At 38.9% G+C, this 18,986-nt stretch overlaps 1 protein-coding gene across 3 annotated transcripts in view; it reads right to left on the bottom strand.

Moving 5' to 3' along the window:
* immp2l (inner mitochondrial membrane peptidase subunit 2) overlaps positions 1 to 18,986 on the bottom strand; it is a 568,918-nt gene that overhangs the window by 189,729 nt on the left and 360,203 nt on the right. For all 3 annotated transcript variants that reach the window (XM_072267626.1, XM_072267627.1, XM_072267624.1), the window contains exon 4: positions 9,770 to 9,835. In XM_072267626.1, coding sequence (XP_072123727.1) covers positions 9,770 to 9,835 — 66 coding nt within the window. The remainder of the gene's footprint in view (positions 1 to 9,769; positions 9,836 to 18,986) is intronic.

Genomic DNA, 18,986 nt, shown 5'->3' with positions numbered 1-18,986 from the left:
CGGTGTTAAATAACTCTCCCTCTCTTTTCAAAAGCACAGTTCATAGGGGTAATCGAGCACAGTTTATAGAGGTAATTCAGGATCCCGTCACACTCCCTTCCTTCAGACGAAGGCAAAAATTTTTTTTAGTCTAAATATAAATTATAGAGTTTGAAACAATACATGTATGATCATCAGATGACAGAGCAAAAATGTGTACAATTTCCAACTTAACATCCGAACAAATAATCAGCTATAATATTGTCAATACCTTTCACATGCTTGATTTTTAAGTCACATTCTTGCAATATCAGACTACAATTTAACAACCTTCTATTCTTGTCCTTCATTTTAGTTAGAAGCACAAACGGATTATGATCCTTGTAAACCACAAGTGGTCTCTGGGCAGAGAGATCTTGAGGTCTCTGAACATAGACCTCTAAATATTGAAAAGCCAGAATAAGTGCTAACAATTCCTTTTCAACAGTTGAATAATTTTTCTGGTGCACATTAAATTTCTTTGAGAAATAAGCTACCGGGTATTCAATGTCATTCACTCCCCTCTGTAACAGTACTGCTCCAGCAGTTTCGTCACTAGTGTCTGTTGCTATAGAAAATGGCTTTGAAAAAGCAGGTGCTTTGAGCACAGGATGATAACACAGGATGGTTTTCAGATGTTCAAATGCCCCCTGGCAAAGATCGTTCCATACAAATCTTTCACTCTTCCCCATAAGTTTTGTTGGGGGGGGGGGAACAGCGATGTCAGCAAAGTTCTTACAAAGCTTACAATAGTACCCAACCATTCCTAAAACTCTTCTCAAAGATTTCTTGCTGGTCGGAACAGGAACCTCAGCAATAGCTTGGACCTTGGCCTGTACGGGAGCCAGTTGGCCCTGGCCTACTACATAGCCAAGATAAATAACAGCAGCATAATCAAACTCATTTTTAGTGAGGTTCACTGTAAGATTGGCCTTGGAAAGTCTGTCAAACAGTTTTGCTACCGCTGCAATATGCTCTTTCCATGTGTCATTCCAGACCACTAAATCATCAATATAAGCCCGTGTTTTCTAAACCTCTAATCACCGGATTGATCATTCTTTGAAATATCCCTGGAGCATTTTTCATCTCGAGGGGTAAAACATTATACTTATACAGTCTAGATGGTGTCCCAAATGCTGATATCTCTTTAGAACTCTCTGTTAAAGGAACACCCCAGTATCCTTTTAACAGGTCAATCTTTGTAAGGTATTTAGCCTTCCCCACTTTATCAATACAGTCATCCATTCTCTTTCCTTGTTCTTTCTTGTTTCCAATTTCTTGTTCAACCATTTTACTTTTCTCAAAGTTCACTCTGTACAGATGCTGTTTTATGGGCTGTGCTGAATTTATAATGACATGATGCACAATTTCAGAATGTCAGAATATAAATCTTCATGTTTGCCAATTAGTTCTGTCACTTGCTTTTGCAGTGCAGGGTCCAACTGATGGACCTTATCAGTAATACTTTTCAAAATATTGAGTACATTCCACCTCAGGCCAATGTCAGGCAGACACTGGAGAAGCTCAGCTCCGAAATCAGCAAGCGCGAAAAAGCACATCCTGATGCTTTCCCTCTCATTGCAGAAAATTTCAACCAACCCAGCTTGAAGAAGTCTCTGAGCAACTACCACCAACATATCACCTGTGGAGCCAGAAGAGCTAATACACTTTACCATTGTTACACCACCATCAAGAACATTTACCGTGTAATCCGAAATGCCATTTTGGAAAGTACGATCACCTACTTCCAGCATATGGGCAGAGACTAAAGACGGCAGCACCAGTGGCGAAGACCAAGAAAGTATGATCAAGGGTGGTGGAGGAGCATCTACAGGACTGCTTTGAGACAGTGAACTGGACAATATTCAGGGATTCATCTTCAAATCTGAACAAATTCACCACAGTTGTCACCGACTTCATGAAGACATGCATGCATAAGTATGTGCCTTCAAGAACATACCAGACATATCCAAACCAATAGCCATGGATGAAACAGCAGACCTGTAGTCTGCTGAGGACTAGATCTGTGGTATTCAAGACCGGTGATCCAGCACTATACAAGAAGTCCAGGTACAACATACAGGAAACTAGTTTAAGAGCAAAAAACAATTCTGATGGAGGTGACAGATGGGATTGGATACACATCAGCTCTGGCAGGGATAGCAGGCCATTACTTCCCACAAAGCGAAGCCTAACATCATGAATGGCAGTGATGCTTCACTCCTAGATGAGCTCAATGTCTTTTATGCACACTTTGAAAAGGAGAGTAGAACTATACCTGTGCGAACTCAGGGAGCATTTGGTGACTCTGTCTCGGAGGCAAACATCAGACATCTGACATCAAACATCTTTTAAGATGATGAATCCTCATGAAATGTCAGGCACTGATGGTGTACCTGATAGGGCTTTGAAAAACTGTGCCAATCAATTGGCAGAAGTGTTCAAGAACATCTTCAGTCTCTCACTGCTATAGTCAGAGGTTCCCACCTGTTTCTAAAGGGTGACAATCATACCAGTGCCCAAGGAGAGCAGGATGAGCTACCTCAATGACTGTCATCCAGTGGCACTCACATCTACTATATTCAAACTGATTGCATCACCATTTGCCACTGCACAGGACTGGAAAAAGCTGCAGAAAGTTGTGAACTCAGCCAACTGGAAGGTGATAGGTGACGCCTGGTGGGTGGGGAATAGAAGAGGGGAGGGGGAGGAAAGTGTTTTTAACTGAAAGTAGAAATTAATATTCATGCCATCAGGTTGGAGGCTACCTAGAAGGAATATAAGGTGTTGTCCCTTCACCTTGAGGTTGGCCTCAACACTGCACAACAGGAGATCAAGGACCAACCTGTTGGAACAGGAATGGGAATCGGAATTAAAATGTTTGGCCAACAGGAAGTTCGGCTTTTAGCAGATGAAGCAGAGGTGCTCAATGAAGCGGACCCCCAATTTACAATGGATCTCACCAATGTAGAGGGGGCTGCATCAGGAGCACCAGACACAAGGGACAACCCCAGCAGATTCGCAGGTGAAGTGTTACCTCACCTGGAATAACTGTTTGGGGGCCCTGAATTGAGGTGAGGGAGGAAGTGAATCGGCAAGTGCAGGTAACACTTTGGCCAGGAGTGAGATTAGCTGGAAGGAAGAATGAAGAAGTGGATGATAGAGGGAGCGATTCCTCTGGAAAGTGGAGAGATAGAGAAAGGTAAAGATACGTTTGGTTGTAGGATCCCTTTGGAGATGGTGGAAGTTGCAGAGAATAATGTAACAGATGTAGATACTCATGGGGTGGTAGGTAAGGACAAAAGGAACTCCTACCACTGTTAAAGCAGCAGAAAGATGGGGAGATTTCTGGGGAATGGAGGAGATGCCAGTGGGGGCAGCATTAATGAAGGAGGTCAGGAAATCATGGTCCTTGAAGGAGGAAGACATCTCTGCTGTCCTGGAGAGGAAAGCCGCATCCTGGGAACAGATGCAGTGGAGATGAAGGAATTGAGAAAAGGGAATAGTCTCTTTACAGGAAGCAGGGTGGGAAGAGGTATAATCAAGGTATTTAATCTTAGATTGCTACTAAAGTAATGAAATTAAGGTACGGTTCCCTCCAACTGACATGATCTGAAAGAGAACAAGATGAGTCTTTTCATTGACACTGACTAATTTTCCAATTTAGTGAGTCTTAAATGGAGCAGAAATAAAATGTCCTGCAGTAGAACATATAATGGAACACTGAGGTGAGAGGAGTTCATATTAAAAAGTACTGGCAGTCTGGTTTTGCCTCTATCTGGGATAAAACAATGAAAATTAATAATAAGGAACCGAAGAAGGTAAGAGAGACTGGTCACTGAGCTTCAAATCTGTAGAAGAAAATTTGACAGGTAATTGATCCACTAGCATCAACCCTCCTACATTAGCAGAATCTTGGACCAGTTGCAGTTCAGTTCCAGCAATTTGCATCTACTACCTTATCAAGTTTAAGTTCAAGTTGAAGTTTAGTTGTCATTCAAGCATACACATGTGTAATGGGTAAAATAAACAGAATTCCTCTGGGGCAAAAGTACGAAACACTGTACATACAGTCACACACAGAGTCTACAAGATTCAAGATTCATTTATTATCAAAGAATGTATAAATGATACAACCTTGAGATTTGCTTGCTCACAGGTAGCCACAAAGTAAAAAAACCCAAGAGGAAGGGAAAAAATACAAGTCAAGCAAATTGACAGCATTCCAAACCAAAAACGAGTCCTCAAATCCGAAGCCTAGAGCATCCCGGAATTAGCTCAAAGCCTCACTTATCAGTTATTCATATTATCAGGCATGGAGCACAGCAGCTGAGGCAATCTTCATAGCCTCAGTGCCATGGAGATCACCACCATGGAAAAAGAGCAAAATTGACTCCTGCTTACAATGGCACATACAGTCATAAAATAATATTATCACAAGTCCTTGAGTGGCATGGCCTGAAGATTGTTGATGCATGGGATGTTGCCTGGAGCCATGTTTCTGCAAGAACACACATGCAGCAGTTCCTCATCTCCAACAGCCACAAATGAAGGCAATCCAGCTAGTCTCACAGGAGGCAAGCACTAGAGAGCAGCACCAAAGGGAGAGCTGGCCTGTGGGTCCTACCCTCAAACCAGGATGGATTCCAACCAGCAGGCCTCTGTTCTCTCACACACCGCCTCCAGCACCCCTTCTGGTTTGCGATAATAGGTGATGCCACAGCATAAGGGCCTGGTCCACGCAGCTATAGAGGCTATGCAGCTCCCCTGTCATCCGTCTCACCAGTGAACTGGTCTTGCGTATTTTGCATTACCAAGATCTATCAGGATCTAATGATCACAATAAAATGATTATTTCAAACATTTGCACCTTTTGATGGACCCAAAGATGCTGTCGCAACCAAGCATGCTACCATCTTCCCGGGAAAAATAGGGGAATGGAGGTAAGTCAGTTGGCTGTGCTGTGAGGTCAGGGAGACATGGATGTCTGTATAAGTTTCTATGGTTCCTGTAAAGGTACAGGAAAAGAGTAATTGTATTTTTTTTCCTCATTTTCCTTCACTAATACCTATTGAACTATAATTTTAGCTTAGAAAGTTAAATAGACCTCCAAAACAGATAGGAAATGTACTTATACAGTAATTTTTAGACATTCTATGGGTTCTGGGTTTAAGAATAAGATCTCAATTTGTTGGCTCTTATTTTAGGAATAGTAGAATATCAGTACGTTATGCCCTTTAGTATCTCCTAATATAAATTAATTGTGGATAGTTGTTCAATTTTTTGAAGCTTGATGAAAACACCGGAAACTAAGTCTTAATTTTAAAATGATAGGATATCCCACTTATACATTCAACCTGCTGACATTACGTATTTAGTCCCAATGTATTGTCATAAGCTGAAAGGTATGGGTTTTCATTGAAAATGCTGGTTGTCTAGGAGCCCCATTACATGAGAATGAATGAGATTGGAAAGAACACAGGGGTCATAGATTGTTTTTCTCATGAAAAGTTAAATGAATGGAAATAAGCATCTTCCTAACACTGAAGAGGGGAAAATTAAAGTTGGGCATCAAGGGGTGCTGGTTAAACTGAAGCCAATGGGAAACAGGGTGAAAATGCATAGTAGTTGGACTCGTACATGTCACAACAGAAAATGGCAGTCATGGCTGGAGGACAATCATCTCGGTCATAAGTAATCCCTGTAGCGGTTACTCAGGTTAGTGTCCTAGGCCCCACTATTGTCAGCTGCTTCATCAGTGACCTTCCTTCACTGTAAGGTCAGAAGTGATGATTGCACAATGATCAGTACCAATTCAGACTCCTCAGAAAATCAACCAGTCCATATCCAAATGTAACAAGGCTTGCACCGTATCCAAACCTGGGCCGATAGGCGGTAAGTAAACTGGTGCTGGGGAATGATATTCAACAAGAGAAAATCCAATTATTATTGCTCTTGCTATTCAATGGGAGTATCATCACTGAGTCCACTCACTATCAATATCGTCAGAGGCTAGGAATTGTGTAATAAGTAACTCACCTCGTAACTCCCCAAAGCCTGTCCACCATCTACAAAGCTCATCAAATGGAATACTCTCCACTTGCCCGAATGACTGCAGTTTCAGTAACACTCAAGAAGCTTAACACCATACAGGATATAGCAGCCTGCTTCATAGGTACCCTATCCATAACCACTCACTCACTCCACCACCGGAACACATCTTCAGTTTGTACCATCTGCTGGATTCACCACAGCAATTCACCAAGGCTCTTTAGACAACTTTCAAACCCCCAACCTCCTCCAACTGGAAGGACATCAGTAATTAAAGCTAGAGTATACCACCACCTGGGGGTTACCACATAGCACACTGACAAAGAAATACTTCATGGTTGTTATTTCAAAATCCTGAAACCCTCTTCCTAGTAGCAATGTGGGTTTACCCACAATTCAAGGACTACGGGAGTTCAAGAAAGCACCTTCTTAAGAGAAATTAGGGAAAGACAACTAAATGCTGATTCAGACTCTGCACCCCCAGCATTCTTTGAATAAATAAAAAAGTTACCAAGTACAGCTAAACCTGAGACATCCTATACAGCAGAGTCATAGGGTTGTGCAGCATGAAAACGGGCCATTTGGCTCAATTTGTCCATATCAACATGAGCTAGTCCTATTTTCCTGCATTTTGCCCTTATCCCACAAAACCTTTCCTGTCCATGTAGAGGTCCTCCCCAACTGACAAGTGCCCAAATATGTAAAGCCTGCACAAACAAATGGTTACTGTGTGGTTGCAGCCATTTTCTACCACCTGGGAACTCAGTTCCCAGCAATATTGGCAAATTGAAAACTGTTTGGTTCACAAGAACAAAACCCTGAATTAACCTTAGAATGGATCTGTACCTATCAAAACTTCTCCTAAACATTGTAATTGTACCTCCATCTGGCAGCTTGTTCCATATACCTACCACCTAGTGAAAAACCTCTTCCTCAGCTCCCCTTTAAATCTGTGTCCTCTCATCTTAAATCTATGCCCAACTCCAAGAAAAAGATTGTGAACATACACATCATCTTAGCCCCTCATAAGATTAGATACCCCTGTGAGCTTGCCCCTCAGCTTCCTTTTCTCCAGAGAAAAAGCCCAGACTATCCAGTCTCTCCTTATAACACAAGCTCTCCAGTTCGGTATATCCTTGTGAATCTTATTTGCAGCCTTTCTAGCTTAATGGCATGCTTATTGTACCTAGGCAACCAGAAATGAACACAATAATCCAAGTGTGATCTCATCTATATCTTGTTCAATTGTTCTATGACATTCAAATTCTTGTATTCAGCGGCCTGACTGATGAAGACAACTTCTTCACCCACCCTGCCAACCTGTCTCAACACTCTCAGGGAACTATGTATTTGTAACCCCTAGCTCTCTCTGTTCTACATCACTCTTCAGGGCCTTGCCATTTATTGTGAAAGTCCTGCCCTGGTTTAACTTCCCAAATGCAACACTGCACTTTCCAAGTTAAATTCCATCTGAAATTCCTTGGCCCATTTTCCCAATGAGCTAGATCCAACTGTAATCTTAGATAACATCTTCACTGCCACTATACCATAAATTTTGAGGTCAGCTACAAACTTACTAACTATGCCACCTATATTATCATCCAAATCATTAATATAGATTATAAGCAACAGTGAATCCAGCATCAAAGCCAGTAGCACATTGTTGGTCACAAGCTAAAAGTCTGAAAAACAACATTCCACTAGCATCCACTGATGCCTGACAGCAAACCAATTTTGTATCCAATTGGCTCACTGTAGATCCATGAGAACTAATCTTCCAAACCAGCCGAACAAGTGGGATCGTGTCAAAGGCCCTGTTAAAGTCCACATAGGCAACGACTATCACTCTGCCCTTGGCCATTCTCCCAGTCACCCTTAAAAAAAACTCAATCAAATTCATGACAAATGATTTCCATCATGCAAAGCCATGTTGACTATCCCTAAACAGCCATTGCCTCTCCAAATACAGGTATATCCTATATCAAAGGTCAAAGGTAACATTTCAGTATATCCCAGTAACATTCCCACCACTAACTTGTCCTTTGGTCTATTGAGACTCTGGTCAGAAAAAGGGAGGTATATGTCAGGCGTATGTCAAAGAGGCAGCTGAGAATCCCTTGATGATAATATTATATCAATGCACAAAGGGATATTATGAAAATGCACAATGTTTCGCAACATTTTATTTCCTGTTTCAGCATCTCAGTAGTGTAGCGATTAGCGTGACGCTATTATAGCTCGGGGCGTTCTCAAGTTCAGAGTTCAATTCCAGCACCATCTGTAAGGAGTCTGTATGTCCTCCCCATGGAGGTTTTCCTCAGGTCATCCAATTTTTTCCATAATCCAAAATATGTATTGCGTAGATGAATTGGTCATTATAAAGGTTAATAGGGTTTGTCAGGGGTTGAAGGGACAATGTGGGTTGAAGGGGCAATGTGGGTTGAAGGGCAAGAGGGCCTACTCTGTGTTGTATTACTAAACAAAATAAATGTTTTGTAGTTCTTTGTAATACTTTATATCACATAATGTGGAATCCTTCATATTATGTTAGTTATGATATTTATCATCTGTATATATACTGTTCATACAGATCAATTCATTAGACAGAGGATAGAGGTAGAACATGGTAAAATAATAACAAGTCTACAAGTAACTCTCTTTAGACACTTAATGTGTTTGGCATATACTTCTTCCAATTTTTTTCTCTATTTCCCTTAAATTTTATGAAACCTTACAAAAATGCTTGCTTCTGCATACTGTAATTCTTATAAAGCATGGTGTACCTAATATATAATTTACAGATACTGGCTTGCTTTTGCTAATGACCAGATTTTCTGTTATTATTTCAAAAACCTGAGTCATCAGCCACCCTTTTTATCCCCCAAAAAAGAGCTGCCATCTTTGAATCTGTTTATTCTAGGTGAGCAGATCCAATCATAATGTACTCATCCTATCAGAAATGCTACAGAACTTTACATCAATAGTTTAAAGATGGGTCATCAAGACAGGTCAGCTCCTAAATAATACACTCTTCAATAGTTCATTTTGCATTTTAATAATATAAAACAAAACAAGAAAATGTAGCACAAGATCTATATATGAAATGTTTATCAATTCTATTTCAAAACAATGTTACTTTATAGATGAATCTAATGTACTCCAACCTAACCTGAGAAGAGCCAACATAAGAATAAACGAATAATGATAAAAGTAACTCATTTTCAGTCCATCTCTCATTTAAATCTCATAATCACTAGGGTGATCAATTTCAAAACTCTATTAGTTCTGCTACAGCCAGCCATTTGGACTTTCATTTCAAGATCACCTTGCAATGCAAAATTGCAGAGCCACACTACTTTAATGTAAGGTTTATGATAAATGTCACTTTGCGAGCATATTTACCTAGCAAGCAAAACCAACTATTAAATAGGCAGGCAATATATTATCACTGCCAAGGGGAGAACCTGCTCTTTGGAATTTTAGTAGCAGTAAATCAGAGCAGAATTCAGCGATAAGAACATGGAAAACAATTCTTTCTTTGTTAGGAAAGTAGCACAGTAATAGCACCTTCTCAATGTGTCACCATGACAATCACAAGAATTCAGAATGAACATTCTGCTGTGCTTTTGTACATGATTAACTGTCATATGTAAGTGAAATCCAAAGAATCTAGTCATTACAGCGCAAAAAAAAAACTTACTTGATAATATCTCCTTCAAGGGCAATCACTCGTTTGATTATTTTCTGTTCTGGGTTTTTGGGCGACCTGAAATAAAAAGGACAAGGTTACACAATCTGTTATGCCCTCTACCATGTCACTGATTTAAGGGAACTCACCGAAATTTTAAAACAGTAATAAAGACCATTAAAGCCATATGGGAGCTGCTGTGCTCCTTGCCATGGCATATCAATCACAGTTAAGTTCCATTGTAAAGTTATATCTTACAATAATCTACCTCCATCATCTAAAAGTAACACATAACATTTTTGAGTAGATATGAAGCTTTGGAAATAACTTCCAAGTACTGTGATAAACTAAATTAAGAAAATGTTTGAAGGTGGGACACGTGGAGAATCTCAGATTTTCTTTCAAAGATAAGCATTTCCATATTTTAAAGCATTTAAGATCCTGTGAGCCATGAACTAATGCATATAGATATTCAATTAATTTTTAAAAATTGTCACAAAATTCAACATTTCAACAAGAAATCATTGCAGTGGAACATAAAGAGTATAAATTGGAGAAATTGTTCTTGAAGTAATCCTACCAACACGATCCAGTAATCCATAATATCTCAATAATAGCTCAGTGGCTACATACATGAAAAACAAATATTGGACAATAAGGCATAGAATTCCTTATTATAGGTTGTGTAGACGTATAATTTTTAATTATAAAAGAAAAAAACTCAGCTGGAAAGCAAATTTAAATTTTAATCCATTTGCTCAAGATTCTCTTTCAGTTTTACCTAGAAAGAGCATTCAAAAGTTAGGTATGTAAATGTGCTTTTGTTGTTCATATGTGCAGCACAATCTTAGTTTCTATAAGAATTCCTCAGAATAGGCTGTTTAAACTTAATCCAGTTATTTAATTTGCTTCTTGATATTTTAATTGGACTTTAATCTATCATCTTAAGTCATGCAGGTTAGCCTGGCATTGGTTGTTTTGATTTAAATTTCTCATGATGAAGTTTCTACAAGCACAAGCCGATAATATTCCTGGGGACTAGGCAAACAAGAGTAACTTTCCATCCCTTTAATGAATCAAACTGAAGAATTGTAAGGTTGACATCTGAAGTCACATTCCAGCATTAACCAGCAAATTCAGCAGATGGTGGTATGAGGAGGATGAAAAGGGCATGATACGAAAACTTGGAGTAAAAGAACTGAAGTTCAACGTTCCAAGTAAATGTATTATTAAAGTACATATACGAGGAGTGATTGATAAGTTCGTGGCCTAAGGTAGAAGGAGTCAATTTTAGAAAACCAAGCATACTTATTTTTCAACATAGTCCCCTCCTACATTAACACACTTAGTCCAGCGGTCATGGAGCATACGGATCTTGGATCTCCAGAAAGTGTCCACGGCAGGGGTGATTGATAAGTTTGTGACCTAAGGTAGAAGGAGATGAGTTTTTAACTTCAAACTTTCTACATAATCACTGAAAGCGTTAAACTGCATGTACATGTAACGGCAGCTGTATAACTCATCTCCTTCTACCTTAGGCCACGAACTTATCAATCACCCCTGCTGTGGACATTTTCTGGAGGTCCAAGATCCGTATGCTCCACAACCACTGGACTAAGTGTGTAAATGTAGGAGGGGACTATGTTGAAAAATAAATGTGCTAGGTTTTCTAAAATTGACTCCTTCTACCTTAGGCCACGAACTTATTAGTGTAATCACCCCTCGTATGTCACCATATACAATCTTGAGATTCATTTTCTTGTGGGTATACTCAATGAAATCCACGATAGAATAATAACCATAAAAGAATCAATGAAAGACCGCACCAACTTGGACTAGAGGTATATTTTGCTGAATACATAGATGATTTCTAATTGAACTGTTTCCAACACAGACTGCTATTGGAGTTCCTGCTGTATAAATGTGAAATGTGACTTTCTTTAGTTTGTTTATACTTATGAAAATGAAGTTGGCAACATCGTATAATTTACACTACCTTTAATGTGCATGTCAACACTAACCATATGATCAGTGAACTGTCAAATCAGTAAGATGTAACATATTACATCACCCAACATGATATAGTACACACAATGCACAACTGAATAAAACAGGAACAGTAAAGCCTAATGTTGAATGATACTCTAAAATGACCAGGATAGGGGGAACAGTCTCTCTTCATAATTAATATAATTAAAAGCATTCCTTCATATCAGTAAATTGACAACACATAATTAAGCATATAAATGCTGAAGACAGAAAAAGAACCAAAGGAGAGGAAAGATAAGGAAAATGTACTTATCTAGACCAAGGCTGGAAAAGATATCACAAGTTTTTCTACAATATTACTTCATTTTTAAACAAGGTAAGATTATGTTTGATGTGGAAGAACACTGCAAGTAGTGGAGTTGCTGCCTTGTCCTTCCTGGCGGCTTTGCTTGCAGTTGGCTACATGTTGTTAAATGGCTGAGGTTAGTGGTACAAATGTTGTAAAATGCCATGTGATGATCCATTCATTGACCTTGAGCATTCGTTAGTGGTCACTGAACTTCTTTAGTACTGCAGCCTGGTCACAAGGCTGGATGACTCACAGAGATCTCTATACCAGCTTTGGAAAATTTTAAACACAAGCCGGTTCTGCAGCTGCTGGAAATACAGAGACACAAAATGCTGGAGAAACTATGTAGGTCAGGCAGCATCTGTGGAAATGAATAATCAGTCGACCTTTTAAAATACAGGTTGACCTTCACTAATCCGACTACCTGTAATCCAGTTCCTTTGATAATCCGGCACTGATTATGCTTAATGTGATCCTTCTGTAATTCGGCATTTTCATTAATACGGCACTCCTCAGGTCCCCATGGTGCCGGATTAGTGAAGGTTAGCTATTGCTTAATGCAGTGGTCCCCAACCACCAGGCCGCAAAGCATGTGCTACAGGGCCGCGAGGAAATGATATGATTTGGCGATATGAAACAATGTGAGTCAGCTGCACCTTTCCTCATTCCCTGTCACACACTGTTGAACTTGAAATAACCTACCAAATCATATCAAATAATACATAAAACCTAAAATAACACTAACATATAGTAAAAGCAGGAATGATATGATAAATACACAGCCTATATAAAGTAGAAATAATGTATGTACAGTGTAGTTTCACTTAACAGAATCTGGAAGATAAGCCAAAACTGATTTGTATAAAGAAATCGGCACATCACGCATGCACACACAGGTGCCCGCGCAAGGCTTCATGGTCATGGTAGTCTTTCTCAAGGTAAACACAAGTGTCTCGCATTTGACTGCTACTTTTGTCCCTTATTTGGGAGTGAGAAAGTTGGCAACCCTACTTGAACACCCCCCCCCCCATCAGCCGGTCTGCAAGAATATTGTCAATATTAAACTGGTCCGTGATGCAAAAAACGTTGGGGACCCCTGGCTTAATGTAATCCTTCTGTAATTTGGCATTTTCAATAATCGGGCACTCCTCAGATCCCAATGGTGCTGGATTAGTGAAGGTCAAACTGTACTTCTCCCCACTCTGTCTCCTGTAAACATGGTATTCCCTTTTCTCAGTCCTTCTCTGCTGCATCTGTTCCAAGGATGAGGCTTTCCTTTCCAGGATATCAGCGATATCCTCTTTCTTCAAAGAACGGGGTTTCCTTTCCTCCATCATTGACGCTGCCCTCACTCACATCTCCTCTATTACCTGGACATACATATTTCTCCATCTTCCCACTGCCAGGGATAGAGTTCCTCTTGTCCTTACCTACTATTCCATAAACCTTTACATTCAACACATCATAATCCATGATTCCACCATCTTCAACAGGATTCTACCACTGCACACATCTTTATCCTTCTGCACTTTCGGCAGGGATAGCTCCCTCCATGATTCCCTTTCCCATTTATCCCTCCCCACTAATTTCCCTCCGGACACATACCCCTGCAAGCGACCAAAATGCTACACCTGCCCATTTACCTCCATTCAGCGCCCCAAACAGTCCTTCCAGGTGAGGCAATACTTCTCTTGTGAATCTGTTGGGACCAGCTACTATATCTGGTGCTCCCAATGTGGCCTCTGCATTGGTGAAGCACAACGTAAATTGGGGGACCGCTTTCTTGAGCACCTCTGCTCTATCCGCTAAGTGCAGAATTTCCCTGCTGGCCGACCACTTTAATTCCCCTCCTGAGTTGTCAGTCAATTGTCTCCTTTCTTGCCGTGACAAAGCCATTCTTAGGTGAAGGAGCAACACCTCATATTCTGTCTGGGTAACCTCCAACTTGATGGTATGAATATCGATTTTACCTTCTAGTAAAAACAGTTTTCTTCTTCCCCTTTCTTGTATTCCCTGCTCTGGTCTCTTACCTCTTCTCCTCACATGCCTATCTCCTCCCCTTGGTGCCCTTCCTTCTTCCCTTCTCCCATGGGCCATTCTCCTCTCCTATCAGATTCCTTCCTCTCCAGCCCTTTACCTTTCCTACTCACCTGGTTTCACCTATTACCTGCCAGCTGTTCTTTTTCCCCTCCCCCCACCATTTTACTCTGGCATCTTCCCCCTTTCTTTTTCAGTCCTGAAGAACGTTCTCAGCTTAAAATGTCAACTGTTTACTCTTTTCCATATACGCTGCCTAACCGACTGAGTTCCTCCAGCGTTTTGTGTCTGTTGCTTCAGAAAATACTTAGTTCTCCATTATCCAATTAGGTCTCGCCTTTGTTCTGAGATCTCCAGGGCAGCACTTCCTCCTCTTCACATGTTCTCATGTAGCACCATTACTTTCCTGGTCGGAATGACTGTTGCCACCCTTCCATTATGTGCTTTAGCCACAATTCACGCTCCTTTTAGGAGAGGTGTGCAGTTCATTCACATTCTTGGCCCTTTACTGAATTAAGCAAATTTCCAGCAATGCATTAATAATGGTAACAGTGATAATTGTGTAATCTTGCCAACTGCATCAAAGGCAACAAACTCTTCATGCATCACAATCCATGTACTTAGATTCAGGGATTGGCCAGGTTAATTACAGATTTCAGAATAATAGATCAGTGTATGCTTGTGACAGTTTATTATATTAATGGTATCTGTACACATTTGATTACATCATCAATTGATGTTTGATTTTAGCAATTTCTACAATTTATTTATTATTTAAATAATCATTTATGGAATTTAAGGTCAAATAAGTTGATAACCTTAGGTAGGGCTGCCAACTTGTACACAGACACCCTGTGCAGAGCTGAGAGAGGAAATGATTTTGTTGAGGAAATTATTTTTTGCCTGACTGGAAGATTTAGCTTGTTTAAGCTTTATATCTGACATAATAATCTTGTCATTTTGAAGCAGTCATTGGAAACACAAAAACAGTGAATCATATTTTCAGAGTTGGCAAAACCATTTTCTTCTATTTTTGATTCTTGCTTTCTTGTGATTCACATTCTTTTTCTCCTTATTATTTATTCTGCATAGGTAACCAAAGATACAAAAGAACTCAGGCATAACAAAGCAATTTTTTTTCGCAAAGTAGTTAAGATTTGGAAAAAGTGGGTGGGGTGGAATAGAAATTTTCAAGGAATATCGATTGTATACTCTGAGGAAAAATTTGAATGACAATGAGGTAAAAGCAAGCGATGAAGACAAAGTGAACCACTCTTATAAAGATTTGGCACGTGCATAATGGGATGAATAGCCTCCTTCTTTGTTATTAGACTTCGTGATTCACAGCTCTAGCTTAGTTCCATGTTAATTAAAATTTAATTGGAAAGAAAGAATGGAATTCTTTATTCTGGAAGCAATAAAATACACAAAATGTGATGTTTTACTTTAATCTTTCTCAAATTAATACCTAGTCTTCCACTAAATTTTCAAAAATGATTTTAAAGCAGTATATACTCAAGGCTTGCCAGGTTCAATACTTCACAGATTCGATACAGCTTCTTACATTAAATATGGCATATTAAATTCTTTTGTTGTCCTCTTCTGCCAATTATCAAATTGCTTTGTACATTTTACGAGAATTGAAGGGAGGAAGATAGTAGATGGTAAAGTCTCATACAATGAACAACAATTTTCAATAAGTATCACTGCATTAAATATAAACAATAAGTCATGTAAATTGAGTTAGACTCTAATAATTGAGAAATAACACAACTGGACATACAGTATCCATACTGGAAATGACAGTGAAGAATAGCCAAGTAAAAACTTTTCACAGCATAGATTGTTTTGGATTTCTTTGCATGTTAGGCAAAACATAGAATTCCAAGGTTAGCTAGTGGTCAGATGCCATTGCACCTGACTTCCCACTTCACAGCCAAAGGTAATGGTAGAGTGTCTACGTTGTATGGTGAGGAAATGGATACAACTGGAATCTGTTAATTCAACTGTTAAGTCATGGCTGGCTGGCTCACAATTATTTGAATGAGTTCATCAATTCTATCGAAAATAAAAAAACACAGGTAAATATCTGGGTTACTCATTTTAATGTTAAATTACTTCAGTCTGTTTTAAAAATCATTGCATTCATTCACTTTAATTTATATAGGTCTCCCTGATGTCACACTTGGTAAAATAGTGTCCTGATGTCATCTCTTCACTTCATGTTTAGATTAAAATTTCAATAAGGTATTTTGCTAAGATGGTCTGGTGTCATGGCCTGCTACTGACATGAAGCCCACTTCAAGGAGTCATGTGTGTCCAGAACACCAGCTGAGTCAGTGTTCTGAATCTTGAAATACCAGGGAAAGACAGGTAGACTGGATCTAATATGATTTCATCCTCAGAGATATGGTTAATAGAAAATAGCAAAATTAAATTTTGTTCAGAATATTTAAAAACATCATAATTATGCCACTTTAAAATACATTTCATTGCTTTCATTTTTGAGACTTTTGTTTAAAGGTGATTTAATATCTAATATGGAACATCAGTTATATGTAATTTCAAGAAATGTTCCACAATATTATGAAAGATTAATAGTTTAATCCTTTAAATGGCTAGGAATAATTACTTAATTTAATATATTACCTGATTTGGTCACTTTAAGTACCAGAATAATTAACCCCACAGATTGCTTAATACTGTAAATTACAATAATTATAATGACATTCAATAGATTTGGCTGATTTTAAGAATATTACAGCCTAATACAAAGTAATGCATTTTATTACATTTCTTGATTTATAAAATTCCAATCAAAACAAAAAATCACTATGCTTGATATTTTTTGAATAGAAACAGTTTCAATTTGCTTACGTAACATTAATATCTCTAATCGATCCTGATTTATTGCCAATCTGTACTTGGTCTTGAGAAAGTAAAGCTGACTTGACTTTTTAAACTGCTGGAGCCCAGCGATAAGGCTCTTCATAGAGTGCCCAAGATTTGGCACAGTGGCAATGAAAGATCAGCAACATACTTCCAAGTCAGGATGGTTCTGACTTATTGGGGAATATGCAGCTGGATGTGCTATAGCTCATCCTACTAGTTGGTAGAATTTGCAATTGGACACATTATTTGGTGAAGAAACCACTGGCAAATCAGAATGCATCAATAATAGAAAGAGAATTGTTTTAATGGGGTGGCTATTGATTTAGCTACTTTGTTCTGGCATTAAGTTTTTTCCAAGATTGTTAATGCTGCACTCAATCATTTTACGTATTCCCTCTCTCTCTCTCAGTATCCTTATAATTAGAAAATGTATCTGAAGAGACAGGAATTAGTTATTTTCCTCAGAATACCCAGCCTTTGATCTACTCTTCTTACCACTGGACTTGTGCCTAGTCCAGCTTCATTTCCAGTCAATAATGACTAAAGTAATGGTGGTGGAGTGGATTTAGAAATATTAATGCCATTGAATCCCAAGTGAAGGTGGTTGCATTCTCCCTTACTGGAGATAAACTTGCACAGTACCTGTGCTGCATTACATTAACTTACCCTTATTGACTTAATGTGATATCATCCAGGGTTTGGATTCTTGAACTACAGGGACAGGACCATGAGAAGTTGTGAATAGAATGCAGCATAGTTCTATCATCTTAAATATCTGCACATCTGAGACAGACTTCAGTTTGTAAAATGCTGTCTCGATGTCACATACCATCAATATCTCTAGTTTACCTTTGGACCAAAATTTTAATCATATCCATCACTAACGTGTCTTGGTGGTGAGCTGAAACAGTTCAGCTTAACAAAATTGTTGGTAACATTTTCAATGCTCTTATAATGACTGAGAGCATGCTAATGGGGCAGATTAGATTTTCCTTGTTTTAGTAGATAGGACATCCTAGAGTTCTGTTGTATTGAAACAGCTTGGCTAGAGTGTAGTTAATTCTGAAACACATCAAATAACACAGTAAAGATGCTGTCAAAGACCATAGCCTTTGCTGTATCGATTCTCTAGCCAACTTTTGAAATCATACTGAGTGAATCAAACTGAATGAAAGTTAGCTTCCGTGATGTTTGGGAAATGGGGAAGAGACTGACAAGGGTAATTTACATGGCACTTCTTGTGAGGATTGTTACCCCATCTTTCTTACCCTTTATTGCATCTGGGGAGGGTTTAATGAAGTCTCTTTCTACTGTTATCATTCTTAATGTTCACCATCATTCACAGCTATGTATGAAAGAACTGCAAATCTTATATCTAATCTACTATGGCGAATGATAGATTCTGTATACAGTATTTTCTAACCTTTCTTTACTTTGTAAGTCAGTCAAATGGTTTATCTGACCACCTGTACAGGAAGAAGGTGGTCAGTCCTTCTGGTCGTTTCAAATCCCATTTACTCTTTCAAACTGAGTTCTGAAAAATTTCATGCCAAATTTTCCAGGCCATCGCTGAACCATAAATCTTAAATGGAAACCATGCCAACATGAGACTAAATTTTCCCATGAAAATTGCATTTTTACATATCTTTTATTGACTGGAATTGTTAAATCATTTGGACTAAAAACTAGTCTAGTCACAGAAATGAACTGAGGAGGTTCAAAGATATTCATTCATCCATTCATTGGTAATGCATAAATCTCTCTTAAGCAGGACATAAGTTTTGTGTCTAGCTGTGGTTGGTACCATTGGTTCCTGCTTTAGTTAAATTTATGGCCTTAAATTGTCTTATACAAAGAGCACATAACTGGAGGAAACTTCAGTGAAACAGCCATCCACAAAAAAGTGATTTGACAGTGCCACACACAACACACACAAAATGGTGGAAGAACTCAAGCAACACA

The sequence above is a fragment of the Mobula birostris genome, chromosome 9, assembly GCF_030028105.1.
Source record: "Mobula birostris isolate sMobBir1 chromosome 9, sMobBir1.hap1, whole genome shotgun sequence".
Taxonomy (NCBI): domain Eukaryota; kingdom Metazoa; phylum Chordata; class Chondrichthyes; order Myliobatiformes; family Myliobatidae; genus Mobula; species Mobula birostris.
The sequence above is the reverse complement of the archived record's forward strand: the minus strand, read 5'-3'. Positions and strand labels throughout refer to the sequence as shown.